Below are 23,570 nucleotides of genomic sequence, written 5' to 3'. Positions count from 1 at the left end.
CCTACCAAAATGGACAACCTCACATTTGTCAACATCTGCCAGACCCTTACCCATTCACTTAGCCTATCCAAATCCCTCTGCAGACTTTCAGTATCCTCTGCCCTTTTTGCTTTACCACTCATCTTAGTGTCGTCTGCAAACTTGGACACATGGCCCTTGGTCCCCAACTCCAAATAATCTATGTAAATTGTGACCAATTGTGGGCCCAACACCGATCCCTGAGGAAAACCACTAGCTACTGATTGCCAACCAGAGAAACACCCATTAATCCCCACTCTTTGCTTTCTATTAATTAACCAATCCTCTATCCATGCTACTACTTTACCCTTAATGCCATGCATCTTTATCTTATGCAGCAATCTTTTGTGTGGCACCTTGTCAAAGGCTTTCTGGAAATCCAGATATACCACATCCATTGGCTCTCCGTTATCTACCGCACTGTTAATGTCCTCAAAAGATTCCACTAAATTAGTTAGGTACAACCTGCCCTTTATGAACCCATGCTGCGTCTGCCCAATGGGACAATTTCCATCCAGATGCCTCGCTATTTCTTCCTTGATGATAGATTCCAGCATCTTCCCTACTACCGAAGTTAAGCTCATTGGCCTATAATTACCCGCTTTCTACCTATCTCCTTTTTTAAACAGTGGTGTCACGTTTGCTAATTGCCAATCCGCCGGGACCACCCCAAAGTCTAGTGAATTTTGGTAAATTATCACTAGTGCATTTGCAATTTCCCTAGCCATCTCTTTTAGCATTCTGGGATGCATTCCATCAGGGCCAGGAGACTTGTCTACCTTTAGCCCCCATTAGCTTGCTCATCACTACCTTCTTAGTGATAACAATCCTCTCAAGGTCCTCACCTGTCATAGCCTCATTTCCATCAATCACTGGCATGTTATTTGTGTCTTCCACTGTGAAGACCGACCCAAAAAACCTGTTCAGTTCCTCAGCCATTTCCTCATCCCCCATTATTAAATCTCCCTTCTCATCCTCTAAAGGATGATATATTCACACAACAAACATAATCACAAATCAAACCAAGCGCTGCAAATAACAAACTCAACAAAATACCTAACAACCCCCCCCCCCCCATCCCGCCCCACCCCCAATTCCCCTGCCTCCCCATTTTAAACCCCCACTGCTGACATCTTAACTTTTCTCGAAGAAGTCGATAAATGGCTGCCATCTCCGGGCAAACCTCTTCACAGACCCCCTCGGGCTTTTCACAGTAGCTTCATTGTAGTGTTACTGTCTACTTGTGACAATAAAGATTATTATTATCAAGGGAAACTTTTTTTTTTCTAACCTGAGAAACTGCCAGGTCACTCACCTGCACCCCCCTGTTTCAGGGGCCCTGAGTCCCTCCATTCTAATAATATCCGTATCAGGGCCGCAAAGGCCAAGACATCGGCCTCTGTCGCCCCCTGGACTCCCGGGTCTTCTGCCACTCCTTACATCGCAACTTCTGGACTCGGGACCACCTTCACCTTCAGGATCTCCGACAACGCTGGCAAACCTTTGCCAGAATCCCCCAAGCTTCGGACATGCCCAAAACATTTGGACATGATTTGCGGGCCCACCCACACACCGCCCACACCTGTCTTCCACCCCTTCAAAAAACCTGCTCAACCTGGCCACTGTAACATGTGCCCTGTGGACCACCTTAAAGTGGATAAGCCTATCGCACAGTGAGGATGCATTCACCCTCCTTAGGGCCTCCTCCCACAACTGAGCCTCCAACTCCCTTCCCAACTCTTCCACTTGCACTTCACTACCCCTATCACAGCTCCCTCCCAATCCATCAGCTCCTTGGTAAAGTAAATTTTTGACACCTTCCCTTCCCCTCCCCTACCCCTGTTCTTGACACCACCTTGCCCTGAAGCCCCTGGGGTGGCAGATGAGGAAAGGACGGTATCTGCCTCCGAACAAATTCCCTCGCCTGCAAATACCGAATCGCATTCCCGACGGGCAGCTCAAATTCCTCCTAATCTGTGCTTTCTATAGTTATAGAAAAATTTCCTCCTTTATATTCCAAGCATCTAGTTATATAGGCTAACATTCCATTAGTCTTCTTGATTATTTTTGTATGGGTATCAGTAGAGTCTGAGGCGGGGTCTTCAGTGGAGCCTACAGTAAGGTATGACATATCTCAGTGGAGGGCAATAACAAGACCATGATAAAATTGATGCTAAAAGAAACAATTTAGTTATTGTTAATTCTCGTTAGTATTCTGTAGTTTCTTTAAATATCCTTGCCTAAATGTTGGTGATGATAAAGATGGAATTTATTGTTCATCACTTATTGGCCTGAGAAGGCACTGGTGGTCCTTGAAACACTGCCGTGCATGTTTATAATGGGTTTACAAAATTGAGACATTTGATGGGCTGCTTCAATAGGTCATTAATAGTCAACCACATTTGGGGTGGGAAGGAGGAGAGTGGGTAGTTTGTTGGAGACACGTCCAGGCCAGACTGGATAAGGATAGTAAATTCCCTTTTTTCAGGGACTCTTTTGAACCAGTTTATTTTTCTAATCAAGTTGCTTCATGGTCAAATTTACTGAGTGTGATGGATTGGGAAAAGGAAATATATATGGCAAGCAGGCTGTTTCTCTGAGGTACCAGAAAATGCTAAATGATTTTCTCCAACCCCCTATATTCTAGAATGGTCCCAGTAGATTGGAAGTTAGCAAATGTAACACTGCTGTTCAAGAAAAAAGGGAGAGAGAAAACAGGGTGTGACATGAAATGCTGGAATCTATTTTTTAGGAAGACCTAACAATGCTCATAGAGCATCGTTGTCGGATCAAATAAAGTCAGCATGGGTTTATAAAAGATTTTATCAAGAGTTTTTTTGTTGAGGATATATCTAGTAAAGTAGATAAAGGGGAACCAGTAGATGTAATATACTTGAATTTCCAAAAGGCAGTCAATAAGGTGCCACACAGAAGATTTATAGGCAAAATAAGGGCTCATGGCGTTGGGAATAATATATTAGCAGAGATAGAGGATTGATTAATGAACAGAAACTGAAAGTAGGGATAAAAGGGGGCATTTTCAAGTGCCAGGCTGTAACTAGTGGAGTGCTACAAGGATCCAGTGCTAAGGCCTCAGCCATTTACAATCTCCATAAAACCTTGGACGGATAGAGAGTAATGTATCTAGGTTTGGCGATGGTACAAAGCTAGGTAGGAATGTTAACTGTGAGGAGGACACAGGTTTCAAAGAGCTATAGATAAGCTAATCAAGTGGGCACCAAGGTGGCAAATGGACTATAATATGGGAACGTATGATACTATTCACTTTGGTAGTAAGAACAGCAAAGGAGAATATTTTTAAATGGTGTGAAACGTCTAAATGTTGATGTTTAGAAATACATGGGTGTACTCTTACAAGAAACACAATGCAAGTACAGGAAGCAATTAGGGAGGCAAATGACACGTTGGCCTTTATTGCCATAGGCTTGGAGAACAGGAATTAAGAAGTCATGCTGAAGTTGTAGAGTGTCATGTGAGAGTACCTTTAAGAAATGGATGTTTAAGCAATGTACCTTTAAGAAATGCAGTGATGTCAGAGTGTGGGTGGAGCTTGCAGCCATTTTGCAGTTTTTTAGTTTCCGTTTGAAAAGAGCTTGGGTGCGTGTTTATGTTTGCAGTGAGCTGGATCTGCTGTGATCTCTGCCATGAAAGACTAACTCTGGATCATTTGGGTGATTTAAACTCAAAAGTAAAGCCTTTAACCTGATGTGTTCCTGTTTAAAGGTGTTAAGTCTCTCTTGGATGTTGAAAGGAATAACTGAAGGATTATTTAGTGTTGTAATATTTTCGGGGTTATCTTTGAAGTGAGGGGGTGTTAAGAGATCCAATGTTTATTTAAAAGGGTTAAGTTGAGTTCATGGAATAAACATTGTTTTGTGTTTAAAAACCATTTGTCCATAATTGCTGTATCACACCGGGAGAACAAGCCGTGTGCTCGGAAAAGCAACAAAATACATTAAAGGGGGAGGTTGTTTGAACTCCTTGATACATTTTGGGGTTCTGAAAACGCCTCACCCATAACAAGAGATTTGCTGAGACCACACCTAGAGTATTATGTGCTGTTTTTATCTCCATCTCTGGAAGAATATGCTTGCATTGGAGCTGGTACAGCAAAGCTTTACTGGATGGTTCCTGAGCTGAGCAGCTAGCCCCATGATGAGAGGCTGAGTAAATTGGACCTACACTCTGAAGTTTCGAAGAATGAGAGGGGATCTCGAAACATACAAGATTCTTAAGGAACTTGATCGGCGAGAGACTGAGAGGTTGTTTCCCCTGGCTGGGGAACTTAGATCAAGGACACTGTTTTGTGATAAGGTGTATATCATTTAGGACTGAGATTAGGAGAAATACTTCACCCTGTGTTTTAAAAAAAATATATTTTTATTCTCCTTTTTCTCATTTTCTCCCGCTTTTACACCCATCAACAATAACAATAATCAGCAAGATATGTAAATCCCCATAACAATAACAACGATCCCTTCCGCCCACCAACCCCCAAACATCAGCCCGCATGTTTACATAAACAAATGACAAAAAGGAATCAGGGATTACCCATAGCCACCCTTAATCTACACTGCCCCCCCCCCCAAACTAATGTTTGATGTTATCCAGTTCTTGAAAGTGCATAATAAATAGTGCCCATGACTTGTAGAACCCCTCCGAGCTTCCCCTCAGTTCAAACTTAACCTTCTCAAGGGTCAAGTATTCCAACAGGTCCCCCCGCCACGCCAGGGCACTGGATGGAGAGACTGCTCTCCATCCCAGCAGGATCCGCCTTCGGGCGATCAACGAGGCGAAGGCTATGATATCTGCCTTCGCTCCCGTTTCCAACCCTGGCTGGTCCGACACCCCGAATATGACCTCCCGGGGACCCGGGTCCAGTTTCACACGCACCACCTTGGAAATTACCCTAAACACCTCCTTCCAGTACTCCCCTAACTTTGGACAGGGCCAAAACATATGAACTTGATTAGGCCCCCCCCCCCCCCCCCCCCCCGCAACGCTCTCACACATCCTCTACTCCTTCAAAAACTCGGCTCATCCTCGCCCTTGTGAGGTGCGCTCTATATACCACCTTCAGCTGTATCAGTCCCAACCTCGCACATGAGATGGAGGCATTCACTCTCCGGAGCATCTCACACCAGACCCCCTCCTCTATAACCTCTCCCAGCTCTTCATCCCACTTTGCTTTGATCCCTTCCAGTGGTGCCTTATCCTCTTCCAAAATAGCTCCGTACACCGCTGACACTGCCCCTTCTCCAGTCCCCTTGTTGTCAACGCCTCCTCCAGCAATGTGGAGGCCGGTTCCTCTGGGAAGCTCTGTATCTCATTCCTGGCAAAATCCCGAACCTGCATGTACCTAAACACTTCTCCCTGCTCTAGCCCATACTTCGCTTCCAGCTCCCTCAATCCTGCAAACCGACCCCGAAGAAACAAATCTTTTAGCGTCTTAATCCCCCTCTCTTCCCACTTCCGAAAACTTCCATCCCACCTCCCTGGCTCAAATCTGTGGTTCCCCCGAATCGGCATTTCCCTTGACCCTATCCCCAACCCGAAGTGTTGGCGAAACTGCCTCCAGACTTTCAATGAAGCTATTATTACCGGACTCCCTGAATATTTCCCGGAGCTATCGAGAGCGGCGCTATTGCTAGTGCCTTCAGCCCCGACCCCCTGCACAAACTCTCCTCCATTCTGACCCACTGAGAATCAACCCCTCTGACCCAGCTCCGCACTTTCTCCACATTCGTCCCCCAGTAGTAGTACAACAGGTTCGGGAGACCCAAACCCCCTGCCTGTCTTCCCCTCTGTAGCAGCACCTTTCACTCTGGCCACCTTCCCTCCCCATATGAATGAGGTAATCCTTCCCTTAATCTCCCTGAAAAAAGACTTTGGCAGGAAAATCGGTAGGCATTGAAAAATAAACAGGAATCGCGGCAACACATTCATTTTAACCGCCTGTACCCGACCTGCCAGTGACAGATCGGCTTTCACTCTCCCCACCAAACTAGTGATGTTGTACCTGCGAAGCCTCCCCCACTCTCGGGCAACCTGCACTCCCAGATACCTAAACTGAGTCCCTGCCCTACGGAATGGCAGCCCCCCCACCCCTGCCCCCACCCCCGGCCGAGACACCACAAAATACTCACTCTTGACCAGGTTCAGCTTGTACCCCGAGAAAGACCCAAATACCCGCAGTAGCTCCAATATTCCTCCTATCGACGCACTCGGTTCCGACACATACAGCAGCAAGTCGTCGGCATATAAGGACACCCGATGCTCTATCCCCCCCCCCCCCCCCGCACTATTCCTTTCCATGCTCCCGAACTTCTCAATGCGATGGCCAACGGCTCAATCACAAGTGCAAACAGCAGGGGGGACATAGGACATCCCTGTCTCGTCCTACGGTGGAGAGAAAAGTATCTCAAAAGAATATTATTTGTGCGGACACTCGCCTTCGGCTCCTTATATAATAGCTTTACCCAGTTCACAAATCTTGGTCCAATCCCAAACCGCTCCAGCACTGCCATCAGGTACCCCCATTCTACCCGATCAAACGCCTTCTCGGTGTCCAATGCCACAACTACCTCTGTTTCCTTCCCTTCTGCCGGTGCCTAACAATGTTCAAAACCCTCCTAATGTTCGAAAACAGCTGCCTCCCTTTCACGAACCCCGTCTGATCCTTCCCTATCACCTTCGGGAGGCACGCCTCCAGCCTACCCGCCAACCTTCGCCAACACTTTTGCGTCCACATTCAGAAGTGATATGGGCCGATACGACCCACACTCCATCGGATCCTTATCTTTTTTTAGCAACAGTGAAATCGATGCCTGCCCCAAGGTTGGCGGCAACACCCCCTTCCCTATCGCCTCCTCAAACATCCTCACCATAAGGGGTGCCCTATCCTTGAATTTTTTATAATATTCCACCGGAAACCCATCTGGCCCTGCCACCTTCTCCGACTGCATCCTCCTAATCGCATCCTTTATCTCCTGCTCCACTATTGCTCCTTCTAATGTAGCCCTGTCCCCCTCCCCTAGCCTCGGGTACTCCAACCCATCTAGAAATTCCTGCATCTCACGGTCTCCCCCGGGTGGCTCTGACTTGTACAACCTCTCATAAAACTCCTCAAAAACCTTGTTAATCAGCACTGGAGCCACCACCAACTTCCCTGCCCTATCCCTCACCTGAAGAATTTCCCTTGCCGCTGCCTTATCACCATGTTCATAAACTGCACCCCTTGCTCGTCTCAGTTGGCGCACCGCCTTCCTGGTGGACAGTTGGTCGAAGCTCGCCTGTAGTTCCTTCCTCTTTTCCAGCTTCGCCGGGTCCCCATCCTCTGCATACCTCCTATCTACCTCCAACATCTCATCTATTACCCTCTGCCGCTCCAACCTCTCTTTGTCCACCCTGGCCTTAAACAAAATTACCTCACCCCTCACCACCGCCTTTAGAGCCTCCCAGACGACTGCCTTCGACACCTCACCCGTACAATTGAAACCTACATATTCCTTAATTACCTTTTCAATTTTCTCACAGAACACTTGGTTCCCCAAAAGCCCCACATCCAGTTTCCATCCCGGTCTCTGCGCTGCCCCCTTCTCCAGCACCATATCCACCCAATGTGGAGCGTGATCTGACACTGCAATTGCAGAGTATTCCGACCCCTTGACTCCAGCCAGCAAAGCCTTCCCCGCCACAAAAAAGTCGATCCGCGAGTATACCTTATGGACCGCTGAGAAAAACGAGTACTCCCGTTCCCTTGGGTGCAGGAACCTCCAAGGGTCCACCCCTCCCATTTCCACCATTAGCCCAGCCAGCGCCTTCGCCCCCCCCTGATGGGACCAGCGAGTGCGGCCGTGATCTGTCCAACCTTGGCTCCTGCACCAAGTTCCAGTGCCCCCCCCACAATCAGCTCATGCATGTCCAAGTCGGGAATGGCCCCAAACACATTCCTCGCGAATCCCACATCGTCCCAATTGGGACCGTATACACTTAACAGCGCCACTAATCTCCCCTCCAGCACCCCTGCCATAATCACATATCTACCCCCCTGATCTACCACCACCTTCTCCATCTGGAAGCGTACCCTTTTGCTGACCAACACCGCTACCCCTCGAGCCCTTCCATCAAATCCGGAGTGAAACACTTGGCTAACCCAGCCCTTTTTAAGTCTCACCTGGTCCTTCACCCTCAAGTGAGTCTCCTGCAGCTTTGCTACATCGGCTTTCAAACTTTTAAGATGTGCAAGCACCCTTGACCTCTTGACCGGACCTCCTAGCCCTCTCATGTTCCATGTGACTTTCCTTACTGGGGGTCTCTCACCCCCCCCCCCCCCCCCCACCTTTCTTATCCACCATCACCATACCACTGGGCCCTGCCCCATAAGCCTGTCCATTGTTAACATCGAACCCCTCCCCCCCCCCCCCCTCCCAAGAATCCCCCCTACAAAAACATCCCCCAACATCCATCCCTTCCACCCCCCTCTCGCTCGCCTCATAGGCCCCTTGAAGCCTGCTATCCAGGCTCCAACGTACGCAGCCCTCCTCTCACCTCACCCCCGTTCACTAACTAACTTTAGTTAGCTAGCGCGGGTGGCTCCCCCCGCCAAGACCTCTCAGCCCCTTCCACCCAGTCCCAGAAAAAGAAACGCCAAAACAAACCCAACAATCCAACCCCTACAATTCACTAACATAACATTTAACCGTCGCAACACAGAACGCCATTGACTTGAACTCTGTAACAATGCAAAGAGAAGTAAATTTCAATACAAATCAGTAAAAAGAAAGTTGTAACATTTATACATTTTCTGGTCGCTCAAACACAGTCCACAGTCTCTCTTCCAGTTCCGCCCTTCACATCTGTCCCAAGCCTTCTGCTCTCATGAACGCCTCAGCCGCCTCCGCTGTCTCAAAATAAAAGTCTTTGGCGTTATATGTTACTCTCAACTTCGCTGGGTACACCACACCAAATCACACCCCCTTCTTGGACAAAGCCGCCTTCACTCGCCCAAACGCCGCTCGTCTTTTTGCCAACTCCACCGTCAAGTCCTGGTAGATCCGAACCGCAGTACCATCCCACAGCACCTCACGCTTCTGCTTCGCCCAGCTTAATACCTTCTCCTTCATGCAAAACTTATGGAAGCAGATGATTACTGCCCTTTGCGGCTCGTTCACTTAGGGCTTCCACCTTAATGACCGATGAGCTCGGTCTAGCTCGTACAGGGTGGGGCTCTCACCCCCTCCATCAGCTCCGCCAACTTCTTAGCGAAGTATTGCGTGGCCTTGGGCCCTCTGTCCCTTCGGGCAAGCCCACAATTCTCAAATTGTGCCGCCTTGAGCGGTTTTCCAAGTCTTCCAGCTTTGAGAAATACTTCACTCAGTGTTGTGAATCTTTGGAATTCTCTATCCGAGAGGCTGTGGATGCTCCTTTGCTGTGTATATTTAAGGTTGAAATTGACAAGTTTTTGGTCTCTCAGGAATCAAGGAATTTAGATAGTGGGTGGAAAAGCGTTGAGACTGAAGATCAGCTGTGATTGAATGGTGCAGCAGGCTCGAGGGGCAGTTGGAATACTCCTCATATTTCTTATGTTCTTATATGCCTGTGTTTTGTCAAATGGGACAGATTGGAAATTGTCTCCTAGAGAGAAAATTAGAATCTTGTGATTTACTGTGTTCTTGATTTTTCCTCTGCCTCCCCCTCTAAACTAGTTCTAGCAGTAAATTATGCCCTCTGGCCAGAGATAAATGATTTATGAGGGAATTATTGTCTTGTAAAACTTAATGTGTCTACGACTGGAAGTGTAGTCCATCCATGAACTAAAGTTATTTAAAAGTTTCTGGATGCGTGAAGTGCACAATTTGTAACGGTTGGAAATATAAATTTTGTGTTTACATTTCTAGACGTGGGTTGAATCCTCCGCATAGAGTCAAGTCAATCTCCATGACCACCTTCACACAGCAGGAAATTGAGTTTCTCCAAAAACATGGCAATGAGGTAAGTGTGTTTGAGAACTTGTTTCAAATGATTTAATTTACTTATTGAGGTGACACAAGATAATGTTGATTGTCGGCATGGTTTTGATTCCTTTCGCCTGACTTCAGATTTGATTCTTTTGGATGGAACTATATGGAATGAACAACCATTTTTTGGTAGAAATGTTCTGGCTCTTTACCTAGGATCACCTTGAACTCTTCAGGTTTATTGGTAAAGCTGATCAGTCTGAGATCAGTCCATTTGTGACAAATACCCCAGAATTTCAAATATTAACAATGGGAATGCAGGCTAATCTAGCAAAAGACTTGGATCTCCCTGGGTTGACTATTTTCAAAATACATCCCACTCACAAACTGTACCTTGCAAAGTGACATGTTTTTTGAGCCTTGGTAATGGGGCTGGTTTAGCACAGTGGCTAAACAGCTGGCTTGTACTACAGAACAAGGCCAGCAGCACGGGTTCAATTCCCGTACCAGCCTCCCCGAACAGGTGCCGGAATGTGGCGACTAGGGGCTTTTCACAGTAACTGCATTTGAAGCCTACTTGTGACAATAGGCGATTATTATTATTATGAGTGTAGTTAAATGATTCACGTTAACAACACATCTAACTGAGCATAATCTTTCCCTCATCTGATGTTTCGATACACATTCTTCAAACAAAATGGTGACCGGGATTAAGAACAATGCCTCTGTCCCATAACCAAGAAGTTCACTGTTGCTTGAGAGCCAATATTTTTAAAGCCTTGTATGTTTAATGTGTTGAGGGACATTGGAGGGAGTCAAATATTAATTCCAAAATTTCACTTATTACCTGAATTGAAGTTGACACTAACCTTCAGTGGAAAAGGGAAGCTTAGCCTCCTGGTTATTTTGTAGTTCACACCTGAGCTCATGCTTGTTTTGCATAGTTGAGTTTACCTGTCCATTACTAGTAGTGACATTTTAAGAGTTACCAACTTTGGAAAATGAGCTTTAGAGATTGCCTAGTGCAGTGTTAAAATTCTGATAATGTGGTTTGGATGCTGTTTACATATTTTAAGATTAATTCTTAGTGGTAATTGGTAAATTTCTGAATTTTTTAATTCATTCATGTGATGTATGTGGGTGTTTCTGGCTAAGGCAGCATTTATTGCTTATACCTAATTGATCTTGACAAGGTTATGGTGAGCTGACTTCTTGAACTGCTGCAGTCCAGGTGGTACAGATATACTCACAGCACGAGTTACAGTAAGTAATTTTTTAGCGGTCTGATACACTGAAGAGAGTCCATTTTAGAGAACATTTTTTATTTTTTTTATTAAATAATTTTTATTCAAGGTTTTCATAAAATATCAATAACAAAATGAGAAAGAAAAAAGAACCCAACAGGGTTAAGTACAAACTCAATCTAAAAAAGCAACCCCCCAAACCCCCCCCCCCCCCGGTACATAAATAATAAATTAACATTAACACCCCGACTTAACACAACAGGTGTATACACCCCCTCAGACCCTCCAGTGTAAATAACATAAACAAAAATAAAGTAAACTCCTCCCCCCCCCCGAGCTGCTGCTGCCATTGACCAATGTCTATCATTCTGCCAGAAAGTCTAAGAACGGTTGCCACCGCCTAAACAACCCTTGTACCGACCCTCTCATGGCGAATTTCACCCTCTCCAATTTAATGAACCCTGCCATATCGCTGATCCAGGATTCCACGCTTGGGGGCCTCGCATCTTTCCACTGAAGGAGAATCCTTCGCCGGGCTACCAGGGACGCAAAGGCCAGAATTTCAGCCTCTTTCGCCTCCTGCACTCCCGGCTTCTCTGCCACCCCAAATATTGCGAGCCCCCAGCCCGGTCTGACCCTGGATCCTACCACCCTCGACACCATCCTCGCTACGCCCTTCCAAAATTCCTCCAGCGCTGGGCATGCCCAGAACTTATGGGTGTGATTTGCTGGGCTCCCTGAGCACCTAACACACCTGTCCTCACCCCCAAACAACCGGCTCATCCTTGTCCCGGTCATGTGTGCCCTGTGCAGCACCTTAAACTGTATGAGGCTGAGCCTCGCGCACGAAGAGGAAGAATTCACCCTCCCAGGGGCATCTGCCATTTTAGAGAACATTTAAGAGTCAACCCTATTGCTATGCATCTGGGGGGGTCACATGTAGGCCAGACAAGATAAGGATGGCAGGTTTCCTTCTTGAAAGGACATTTTTACAACATCATTAATTCAAATATTACTGTCTACTGTGGTGGGATTTGGACCCGGGTCCCCAGAGCATTACCCTGGGTCTCTGGATTACTAGTCTGGTGACAATGTCACTACCGCCCCCCCCCCCCATTGTTATTTATTTTGCCCTTACCAAGTGAAATACTAGTGCAGTGTTTGCTATTAGCTAGTTGAACAGCTCAAAGTCCAGCAAAGTCTAATTCGTTTTTAAAAAATAAATAAACATTTTATTGAGGTATTTTTGGTATAGTAACGACAACAAAATAAACAATATACATGAAATCATAAACATAGTGCAAAAGCCATTTACCTTTCCCACCCTTAGTGACCCCCTACTCGAGTGAACCCTAACAGTGAACCTCTCAAGGCAAACTTGATTTTCTCCATACAGAGAAAGCTCGCCATGTCCGATAGCCAGGTCTCCGACTTTGGGGACTTTGAGTCCCTCCATGCCAATAGTAACCGTCTCCGGGCTACCAGGGAAGCAAAGGTCAGAACATCTGCCTCTTTCTCCTCCTGGATGGATTCCCAGATCTTTCGACACCCTGAAAATCGCCACCTCTGGACTCAGCGCCACCCTTGTTTTTAAAACCTTGGACATGACATCCGCAAACCCCTGCCAAAATCCCCGAAGCTTCGGACACGTCCAAAACATGTGGACATGGTTCACTGGTCCTCCTGCGCATTTCGTGCACCTGTCCTCCACCCCAAAGAATCTGCTCATCCGGACCACTGTCACGTGAGCCCGGTGAACAACCTTAAATTGTATCAGGCTGAGCCTGGCACATGTTGCGGACGCGTTGACTCTACTCAACGCGTCTGCTCATAGACCATCCTCTATCTAACCTCCCAGCTCCTCCTAATTAGTTATTTCAATAATGTTCATGTCCAGCAATTGATTGTTCTCCTATTTAAAGCTCTTCTCTTTTCCTTTCATCATCACCCCTCCCACCAACTGATTGGATCTTGGCATTGTGTCTGTGATATTACCACAAAATGCTTTGTGCTCTGCAATGTAGAGTCTTGGGCTGATGTAATAGTAAAGTTGCCATAGTCCCAGATGACCGCTGGCTGTTTTCCTCTTTTGTGGGGGAGAGCAGACTGGTGGTGATTTAACTTGAGGATTACCACACCTCAGGCAAAGGGCAAGGTTGAAAAGGCAGCGTTCATGAATAACCTCAGCCGGTACTGGAATTGAACCCGTGCTGTTGGCCTCATTCTGCATCATGAACCAGCTATCCAGCCAACTGAGCTCAACCGGCCCCCTTTCAACATATAAGTACCTCTAATTGCTGACATTTGGTGTTCTGACTTAGGATTTATTCAGCAATGGATGCAACAGCACCAGGAACAACAGGTCAGCATCTTTGGAGAGAGAAACAGAGCCTGTCGAGTGGTCAATGGAGCAGTTGGTGGAGTTCCTGAATAATAAGCTTTGGCAACAGAGGAAAGAGGCCCTGGAGGATCTCACCAAGGTGGTGGAACTGCGAAGATCTGCAATCGAGCGAGTGGAGCAGAGGATCAGTCCCTGGGTCTGGCAATCCAGAAAGTGGAGGAGGCAGTGGGCGAGCACGAAGAGCTGTTGGCCTCATTGGTGGCGGAGGTGGGAGTGATGCAGGAGAGCCAGAAGAGACTGAGGGAGAAGGTGGAGGATCTGGAGAGTCACTCCAAGAGCAAAACGTAAGGATTGCCGGGATGCCTAATGGAATTGAAGGTTCGGAGGCCGTGGTGTATGTGGCAAGGATGCTGAGGAAATTGATAGGGAAGGGGCCTTTGATCAGATCCTGGAAGTAGACCGAGCGCACAGGGCGCTGAGGAGGACGTCGCAGGCGGGCAGACCACCGAGGGCAATGGTGGTGTGGTTGCACCGCTTTTTGGACAAGGAGAAGATCCTCCGCTAGGCGAGGCAGACCTGCAAATAGGATGGAGATGCCGGGGGGGTTGGAGTTGGTTGTTTTGTTCAGGGGAGAAGGGTTGTTGACATAGGTGCCGTTGGCGTAGTGCAGTTGGGAAGGGATCGGTGATGGTGGACATCCAAATGAGGGCTTGGAGGTTGCGTGACGTGGGCCGGGAGATGGCCCAAAAACGGATATGGCTGATCGGCAGGGGTAGCGGGTGGGAATCTCCCTCCAACCAGGCTGGTCACGTGGAACGTGAAGGGGTTGAATGGGCCCGTTAAACGGTCACGTGTGTTCACGCATCTGAGGAGTTTGAAGGCAGTCGTGGCATTTTTGCAGGAGATGCACCTGAAGCTGGGGGAACCAGACAAGGTTGAGGAAGGGATGGGTGGGGCAGGTGTTTCATTCGGTGCTGTTTTTGAAGATGAGGGGGGTGGCGGTGTTGGTTAATAAGTGGATTGTGTTCGAGGTGGGGAGAGTTGTGGCCGATCTGGGGGGAGACGTGAAGGTGAGTGGAAAGCTGGAGGGGATGCCGATGGTTCTGGTAAACGTTTGTGCCCCGAATTGGGACAACGTAGATTTTATGAGGCAGGTGTTGGGGAAGATTCCGGACTTGGACTTCCATTGGTTGATTATGGGGGGAACTTAACACGGGTCATAGATCCGAGCTTGGACTGGACGAGTCCAAAGTCGTCTAGGTGTTGGCAGTGGCTAAGGAGCTGAGGGGGTTTATGGAACACGTTGGGAGGGGTGGACCTGTGGAAGTTTGAGAGGCCGAGGGACATCTCCCATGGTGTACTCTGGGATTGAGTTTTTTGTGTTGGACAAGACGTTGCTGGTGGGGGTGACTCGGAGTATTCAGCGATTGTGGTTTCTGACCAAACGCCACACTGGATGGGTTTGCAGGTGACCCGCAGTGGAGGCTGGATATGGGGTTGTTGGCAGAGGAGGAGGTGCGTGTGTGGGTGTGTGCTGCCTTTCTGGGCTACGTGTGAACTAAATGAAATGAAATGAAAATCGCTTATTGTCACAAGTATGCTTCAAATGAAGTTACTGTGAAAAGCCCCTAGTCGCCACATTCCGGCACCTGTTCGGGGAGGCTGGTACGGGAATTGAACCGTGCTGATGGCCTGCCTTGGCCTGCGTGACATGGGGGAGGGAAGGTCACAGCCGCCATGCGGTGGGTGGCACTCAAGGCGGTAGTCAGGGGGGAGTTCATATCAATTCGGACACATAGCGAGAATCGGAATGGGAGGAGAGGGACGAGATTCCTTGGAGGCCGGAAGGCAGGTCTGTAGAAGGAGAGGCAGAGGCTCCAGATGGAGTTTGGGTTAGTTTCTATGGGGAAGGAAGTGGGGCAGCTCCAGAGGGGCAGTGTATGAGTATAGGGAAATGGCGAGCAGGATATTGGCTCATCAGTTGAGAAAGCAAGAGGTGGCGAGGGAGATCGGTAGAGTTAGGGTTAATAAGGGCAAGGTGGTGATGGGCCCGGAGGGGGTGAATGGGGTATTTGAGGCATTTTCTAGGAGGCTTTACGAGTCGGAGCCCCCAACCAGGGAGGTGGGAATGTGGCGGTCCCTCGATGAGTTAAGAGTTTCCCAAAGTGGAGGAGGGGCTGGATCAGAGACTGGCCGCCCAATTGGGCTGTAGGAGGTAATGGACAGTATGGGGACGATGCGGGCAGGGAAGGTCCTGGGGCTGGACAGGCTCTCGTTAGGGTTTTATAAAAGGTTTGGAGTGCATGTGAGGTCACTGCTGGTGAGGGCGTATGATGAAGCAAGGGAGAGGGGGGATCCCCCTCTACATTGTTGCAGGATTCCACCTCTCTGATTTTATAGAAGGATAAAGATCCGGAGCAGTGGGGCGTACCGCCCGATATCACTATTGAACATGGATGCCAAGTTATTGGCAAAGGTGTTGACATCGTAAATTGAAGACTGTGTCCGGGGGGGTGATAGGCAAAGATCAGACTGGATTTGTGAAGGGGAGGCAGTTGTCGGCGAATGAGAGAAGGCTACTCAACGTAATTATGATGCCTTCGGAGGGGCAGGAGGTAGTAGTGGCGATGGACACGGAGAAGGCCTTTAATCGGGTGGAGTGGGTGTATTTGTTGGGGGTGCTGGGATGGTTCAGGCAACGGTTTGTAGATTGGGTCCAGCTGTTGTATAAGGCTTCGGTCGTGAGTGTGCGGACAAACTGAGTGAGTTCAGGCTGCATCGTGGAACGAGCCGGGGTGCCCGCTATCCCTGTTGCTTTTCGCCTTGGTGATAGAGCCACTGGCAATGGCGCTTAGGGCGTTGAGGGGCTTTGTTTGGGGGGGGGGGGGGTGGGGGCGAGCGAGCACAGGGTCTCATTGTACGTGGCCGACCTGTTACTGTATATTTCAGACTCTGAGGCATCATGGAGATCCTGGGGAAATTTGGCCAGTTTTCGAGATACAAATTGAATATCGGAAAGAGCGAGGTGTTCCCGATTGAGGCTGGAGGGCAGGAAAGGAGACTAGGTGAGTTGCTGTTTAGGGTGGTGGGGCGAGTTTCAGGTATTTGGGTATCCAGGTGGCGTGGAGTCAGGCGCAGTTGCATAAACTAAACTTAGCTCGACCTGTAGAGCAGATGAAGGTGGACTTCAAGCGGTGGGATGTGTTGCTGCTGTTGCTGACAGGGCAGGTGCCGACAGTGAAAATGACGGTGCTGCCTAGGTTTCTGTTTTGTATTGCAGAACCTCCCAATCTTTGTTCCCAAGTCATTTTTTAGGAAGGTTAATGGCTTGATTTCCAGGTTTGTGTGGGCGGGAAAGGCCCCGCAGGTGTGGGGGGCTTTCTTGGAGCGGGGGCAAGGGGTTGGGGGTGGGACTGGCATTGCCAAACATGATGTACTATTATTGGGCGGCGAACATCGCTTTGGTAAGGGAAATGGGCCATGGGGGAGGGGTCGGTGTGGGGCCGGGTAGAGGCGGCATCGTGAAGGGGTACGTGTTTGAGGGCTTTGATGTTGGTGCCTTTACTGTTTTCGCCAGCCAGGTACTCTGCGAGCCCAGTGGTGACGCCGTCTCTAAGGGTGTGGGGGAAGTGGAGGCAGCATTTGGGGCTGGAGGGTGCCTCGGTGTGGGCGCTGATCTGGAATCATCGAATAGAATCCCTACAGTGCAGAAGACCATAAGACATAGGAGCAGAATTAGGCCACCCGGCCCATCGAGTCTGCTCCGCCATTCAATCATGGCTGATACTTTCTCATCCCCATTCTCCTGTCTTCTCCCCGTAACCCCTGATCACCTTATTAATCAAGAACCTATCTATCTCTGACTTAAAGACACAGTGATTTGGCCTCCACAGCCTTCTGTGGCAAAGAGTTCCACAGATTCACCACCCTCTGGCTGAAGAAATTCCTCGTCATCTCTGTTTTAGAGGATTGTCCCTTTAGTCTGAGATGGTGTCCTCTGGTTCTAGTTTTTCCTACAAGTGGAAACATCCTCTCCACGTCACTCTATCCAGGTCTCACAGTATCTTGTGAGTTTCAATAAGATCCCCTCTCATCCTTCTAAACTCCAACGAGTACAGACCCAGAGTCCTCAAACATTCCTCATACGACAAGTTCTTCATTCCAGGGATCATTCTTGTGAACCTCCTCTGGACCCTTGCCAAGGCGAGCACATCCTTCCTTTGATACGGGGCCCAAAACTGCTCACAGTACTCCAAATGGGGTCTGACCAGAGCCTGTTACAGCCTCAGAAGTATATCCGTGGTCTTGTATTCTAGCCCTCTTGACATGAATGCTAACATTGCATTTGCCTTCTTAACTGCTGCCTGAATCTGCACATCAACCTTAAGAGAATCGTGAACAAGGACTCCCAAGTCCCTTTGTGCTTCTGCTTTCCGAAGCATTTCCCCATTTAGAAAATAGTCTATGCCTAAATTCCTCCTTCCAAAGTGCATAACCTCACACTTTTCCACATTGTATTTCATTTGCAATTTCATTGCCCACTCTCCTAGCTTGTCCAAGTCCTTCTGCAGCCCCCTTGCTTCCTCAATACTACCTGTCCGTCTACAAATCTTTGTCTCAGCTGCAAATTTAGCAACAGTGCCTTCAGTATCTTCTTCCAGATCATTAATGTATGTTGTAAAAAGTTGTGGTCCCAGCACAGACCCCTGAGGCACACCACTAGTCACCGGCTGTCTTCCTGAAAAAGACCCCTTTATCCCCACTCTGCCTTCTGTCAGTCAGCCAATCCTCTATCCATGCCAGGATCTTACTCTGAACACCATGAGCTCTTAACTTATTTAACAGTCTCCTATGCGGAGCCTTGTCAAAGGCCTTCTGGAAATCTAACTAAATCATGTCCACTGCTTCTCCTTTGTCTAACTTCCTTGTTACCTCCTCAAAGAACTTTAACAGATTTATCAGACACGATCTCCCTTTGACAAAGCCATGCTGACTCAGTCCTATTTTACCATGCACTTCCAAGTGCTTCGCGATCTCATCTTTAATAACAGACTCTAAAATCTTACCAATGACCGAAGTCAGGCTAACAGACCTATAATTTCCCACCTTCTGCCTCCCTCCTTTTTTAAATAGTGAGGTTACATTAGCCACCTTCCAGTCCAGTGGGATCCTTCCTGCCTCCAGTGATTCCTGAAAGATCATCACTAATGCCTCCACAATTTCCTCAGCTATCTCTTTTAGGCCTCCGGTGTAGTCCATCCGGTCCAGGTGACTTATTCACCTTCAGACCTTTCAGTTTCCCCAGAACCTTCTCCTTAGTAATGGTCACTGCACTCACCTCTGCCCCTAGTTCTCCTGGAGCCCTGGCATCCCACTGGTGTCTTCCACCGTGAAGACTGATGCAAAGTAACTATTCAGTTTGTCTGCCATTTCTTTGTTTCCTATTATTACTTCAGCCACATTTTCTAGTGGTCCAATGTCTATTTTTGCCTCTCTCTTACCTTTTATATATTGAAAAAAATCTCTTCTTATCTTCCTTTATATTACGAGCTAGTTTGTACTCATACTTCATTTTTTAGTTGTCCTTTGCTCGCTTTTAAAGGCTTCCCAATCCTCTGGTTTCCCACTCAGCTTTTTCTTTAGCCGTTATGCTGTCCTTGACATCCCTCGTCAGCTATGGATGCCTTGTCCTCCCCTTAGCCTGTTTCCTCCTCGGGATGAATTTCTGTTGTGCCTCCCTAATAACCCCCAAAAACTCCAGCCATTGCTGTTCCACTGTCTTCCCTGCCAGGCTCCTTTTCCAATCAATTCTGGTCAGCTCCTCCCTCATGTCTTTGTAGTTACCCTTATTTAATTGTAATACTATTACATCTGATTGCAGCTTCTCCCTCTCAAACTGCAGGGTAAATTCTATCATATTGTGGTCACTGCTCCCTAAGGGTTCCTTCACCTTATGTTCCCTAATCAAGTCTGCCTCATTACACATCACCAAATCCAGAATTGCCTGTTCCCTCTGTCACTAGCTGCTCCAAAAAAAATCTTAGACATTCCACAAATTTGATTTCTTGGGATCCACTACCAATCTGATTTTCCAAGTTCACCTGCATATTGAAGTCCCCCATGATTGTTGTAATATTGACTTTTTTTATATGCCTTTTCTGTCTCCTGATTTATTTTCTGCCCCACATCCTGACTACTGTTAGGGGGCCTGTACATAACTCCCATCAGGGTATTTTTACCTTTGCGATTCCTCAACTTTGCCCACAGAGATTCTATACCTTCTGATCCTATATCGCTCCTTGCTATCGATTTAACTTCATTCCTTACTAACAATGCAACCCCGCCCCCTTTGCCCATCTGCCTGTCCTTTCGATAGGACATATATCCTTGGATATTTAGATCCCAGCCTTGATCCCCTTGCAGCCACGTCTCTGTAATGCCCACAACCATCGTACCGGCCAATTTCAATGTGCGCAATAAGCTCATTTACCTTGTTCCGTATACTGCGTGCATTTAGGTATAACACCCTCAATCCTGCCTTGGCCACCTCCCTTTTCACACTCCCCTCAGTCACTGTAAGGAGGCCATTCGGCCCATCGAGTCTGCACCAACCCTCTGAAAGAACACCCTACCTGGGCCCAATCCCGCACTCTATCTCCAGAACCCCACCTAGGGCCAGTTTAACATGGCCAATCAACCTAACCTGCACATCTTTGAACTGTGGGAGGAAACTGGAGCGCCGGGGGAAACCCATGCAGACACTTGGAGAATGTGCAACCTCCACACAGACAGTCGCCCAATGTCGGAATCGAACCCGGGTCCCAGGTGCTGTGAGGCAGCAGTGCTAGCCACTGTGCTGCCCTGTAATCATAGATTTGTGCCAGCGGGGCTGGATGCAAGGTTTAGGGGGTGGCGCCAGGTGGGGATTGAGCGCTTTGGCAACTAGTTCATAGGGGGCAACTTCACGATGCTGGTGGAAGTGTATGAATTGCCCAGGGGTAATGGCTTTAGGTACCTTCAGGTTCGGGACTTTGTAAAGAGAGAGGTGCCATCCTTTCCTAGGCTGCCCGTCCTGGGGTTGCAGGATAAGGTGCTTTTGAAGGACGAAATAGGGGAGGGGAAGGTGTCGGATGTATATTAGGAGTTGATGGAGTGGAAGGGAGCCCTGATGGGAGATATTAAGAGGAAAAGGGATGAGGTGCTGGAAGAGGAGGTGAGGGCTGAGATATGGGTGGAGGCCTTGCGGAGGGTGAGCACATCCTCATCATGTGAGAGGTTAAGCCTCATCCAGTTTAAGGTGGTGCATAGGGCTCATATAACAGTGGTGAGGATGAGTTTGTTCTTTGAGGGGGTAGAGGATAAATGTGGATGGTGCTTAGGGGACCCCCGCAAATCAGGATCACATGTCCTGTGCGTGTCTGAGACTGAGGGGGTTCTGGCAGAGGTTCTAGTACGTGATGACAGAGGTGCTGGGTGTGGAGGTGGTTCCGAGTCCAGAGTTGGCGATATTTGGGATGTCGGTAGGTTGGTGGGACTCGGAGCCGGCGAAAGCGTGAGTGTGGTGAGGCTGGAGAAGGTCAAGCTCGCGATGAAGGGGTCGGCAGATGGGTTCACCTGGAGGTGGAAGGCGTTTATTTATTTCTTTAAGGAGGTTTGGGGGGGTTAGTAAGGGGTGGTTTGAGGAGTCAGTAACGGGGTTAAAATGGGGACGGTAAGATGTGAGGGGGGTAGCATCAGGGGCGCAGGTGGGGCTTGGGTGTTGGTTATTTACTCAATTATTTGGTTGTTCTTCTGATTCTTTTTGTATGTATGAAAATGCCTTGAATGAAAATATTTTTTTTTAAAAATAGATATATGCCTTTTGTTTCTTTTTGTGTCCTGCTGCTACTCCCTTTTTGCCTTCCACATCTCTATTTTGGAATTTTTTTCAGACCTGTCTTCCATTCAATGCCAAGCCTTCCTTTTCTGATGTCACAGACCTTAACTCTGCTTCTCACTCCATAGATGTTGCCTGACCTGCTGAGTACTTCGAGCATCTTCTGTTATTTCAGTTTCCAGCATTCACAGTATTTTACTATAGAAATCACCGTTTCGAAACCACCAACCTTGTCCACAAAATTCAAACAAGGCAAAGCATACAATAAGTAATATAAATACAGATAGAACTTGGCTGCTTGGTCTCTGGGGGTCAGTCAGACAGTTAACAGTTAGTAAAATTGTAGCATGCAACATCTTCCACAGCCTTTTGCAGTTCGTTCCTGGTGTACACTATTCAATCATTTTGGAATAGTCCCTCATGGAGCACTTCATAGCTTGTATCACTCAGCTTCAGTTCAAGAGTGCTTCTGTATTACATTTTGTATCATTTGCTTTTGAATATCCTACAAGCGAGCCATGCTGTAGATCTTACTCAACACTATATCCACATGGAAGCATGCAACGTCCTCTGCTCTACTGCCATTTTTAGTGTCCACCCATCCAAAGTCATCATTACCTTCTATTCATATAACACTCATTAATACCACTTTTTCAGTTCTGTTTTACTGGTGATCTAGTTACAATTGCATTTACCATTTTAGGGAAATGCTTGAAATAGTTTTAGTTGAGTTAATGAAGACTGGTGAGGACAGTAAGGCAGAATTATTGTCGAAAAATATTAACTGTTCTCCAGAATGAATGCTGTGGAAACCACAGAAAATGTTACGATGTGGCAACAATTGGTGTGTGAGTCTCTGCAGATCAAACTTGGCACTAATTGAAGATCGCAGGTTAAAAATAGATTTGTTCTGAGCATGAAAATTGTTTTGTAAGCAAATTTATAAATAGCTTGAATCATGAAAGTATAGCTGCAATTATATGAATATCTGTTAATCTCACATTTGTCTGTAATTGTCTTTTCTTTGTCCACAATTACTATCTCCTTTATGAGGAGCTTGCATCAACCAGGAAAGTGTTGAGATTCGCTCAGTCTATTTTAATTGTTTACTCAGTTGAGAAATACATCCAATTCCATTTTGAATCATCCAGTCTGTAGTTACTGCATTATTTTGTTTTCTTTTGGTTCAGCAAGTTTTACCCCTCAGCTAATAGTTTACCCTAAAATAACTTGGTTAAAATATTTTCTTTACCTCTGCTTAAATGACTGAAACCTTGTGGAATGTAACCACCACACTTTTTGTTTTTATTGGGCTGTTTTATTTTCAGTTGGGTGTATTGTTTTGCTCCCCAGAATATGTGACCTACATTCAGCACAGTTGAAAATCTCTTTTAAACCAAATGTTTTTCAAATTTTCCAAATATTATTACAATCCCAGACCAGACGCCAACAGTGTCCAGGATATTGGCAGAAATCCCAATATTTTAATTTTGTAAGACTATGAGGAAAGGATACTTTGATCCAGGAGTGATTGCACAAAGAAATAGGGATATGGTATATTAAAACAAACTTTATTATTAACACAGTATTAAAATCTTTAATATCACACCCGAAAATAGCTTATAATTAATTACCACTGAAACAATACTACTCAATACAGTGAATTGCTATCTTTATTCCCATTTAAACACCAACAAAACAACCACCTCCGCTCTCAATCCACCTTAATTGCCAATGACACAGAGGAATACTTGCTTTCCAGAATTATTATTTGAGAAAGAGATCTCTTGACACTGCTTTACAGAAACGATCTGACTCCGGTCAAACCCATCCAGAAACTCTGGCTGTATGTCTTCAAAAGCTGTTTCAATTGGCTTGTTTCAGTTCTCCCTTGTCCTCAGGCAAGTCTGCACTGCTTTAAAGACTGTTAGTCTCTTTCGGACTAAACTGCAGAGAACAAAACCTGACTTGCGGTCCCAGCCTCATCCAGAATTGAACTGAAAATATGCTCTCAAAAAGCCTGATGCTATAGCTCCATCCAGCAATTACATGATCACCAAGCTGAAAACTAATTAACTTCCCAGGGAATCCCCTTAATCAAAACAAAATTG

General features: G+C 47.1%; 1 protein-coding gene across 4 annotated transcripts in view; it reads left to right on the top strand.

Moving 5' to 3' along the window:
* LOC140389654 (arf-GAP domain and FG repeat-containing protein 1-like) overlaps positions 1–23,570 on the top strand; it is a 109,839-nt gene that overhangs the window by 5,362 nt on the left and 80,907 nt on the right. For all 4 annotated transcript variants that reach the window (XM_072473983.1, XM_072473982.1, XM_072473981.1 and 1 more), the window contains exon 2: positions 9,939–10,032. In XM_072473983.1, coding sequence (XP_072330084.1) covers positions 9,939–10,032 — 94 coding nt within the window. The remainder of the gene's footprint in view (positions 1–9,938; positions 10,033–23,570) is intronic.

The sequence above is a fragment of the Scyliorhinus torazame genome, chromosome 14 (genome assembly GCF_047496885.1).
Source record: "Scyliorhinus torazame isolate Kashiwa2021f chromosome 14, sScyTor2.1, whole genome shotgun sequence".
Classification (NCBI taxonomy): Eukaryota; Metazoa; Chordata; class Chondrichthyes; order Carcharhiniformes; family Scyliorhinidae; genus Scyliorhinus; species Scyliorhinus torazame.
Note: the sequence above shows the minus strand (reverse complement) of the source record. Positions and strands in the feature narration are given on the sequence as shown.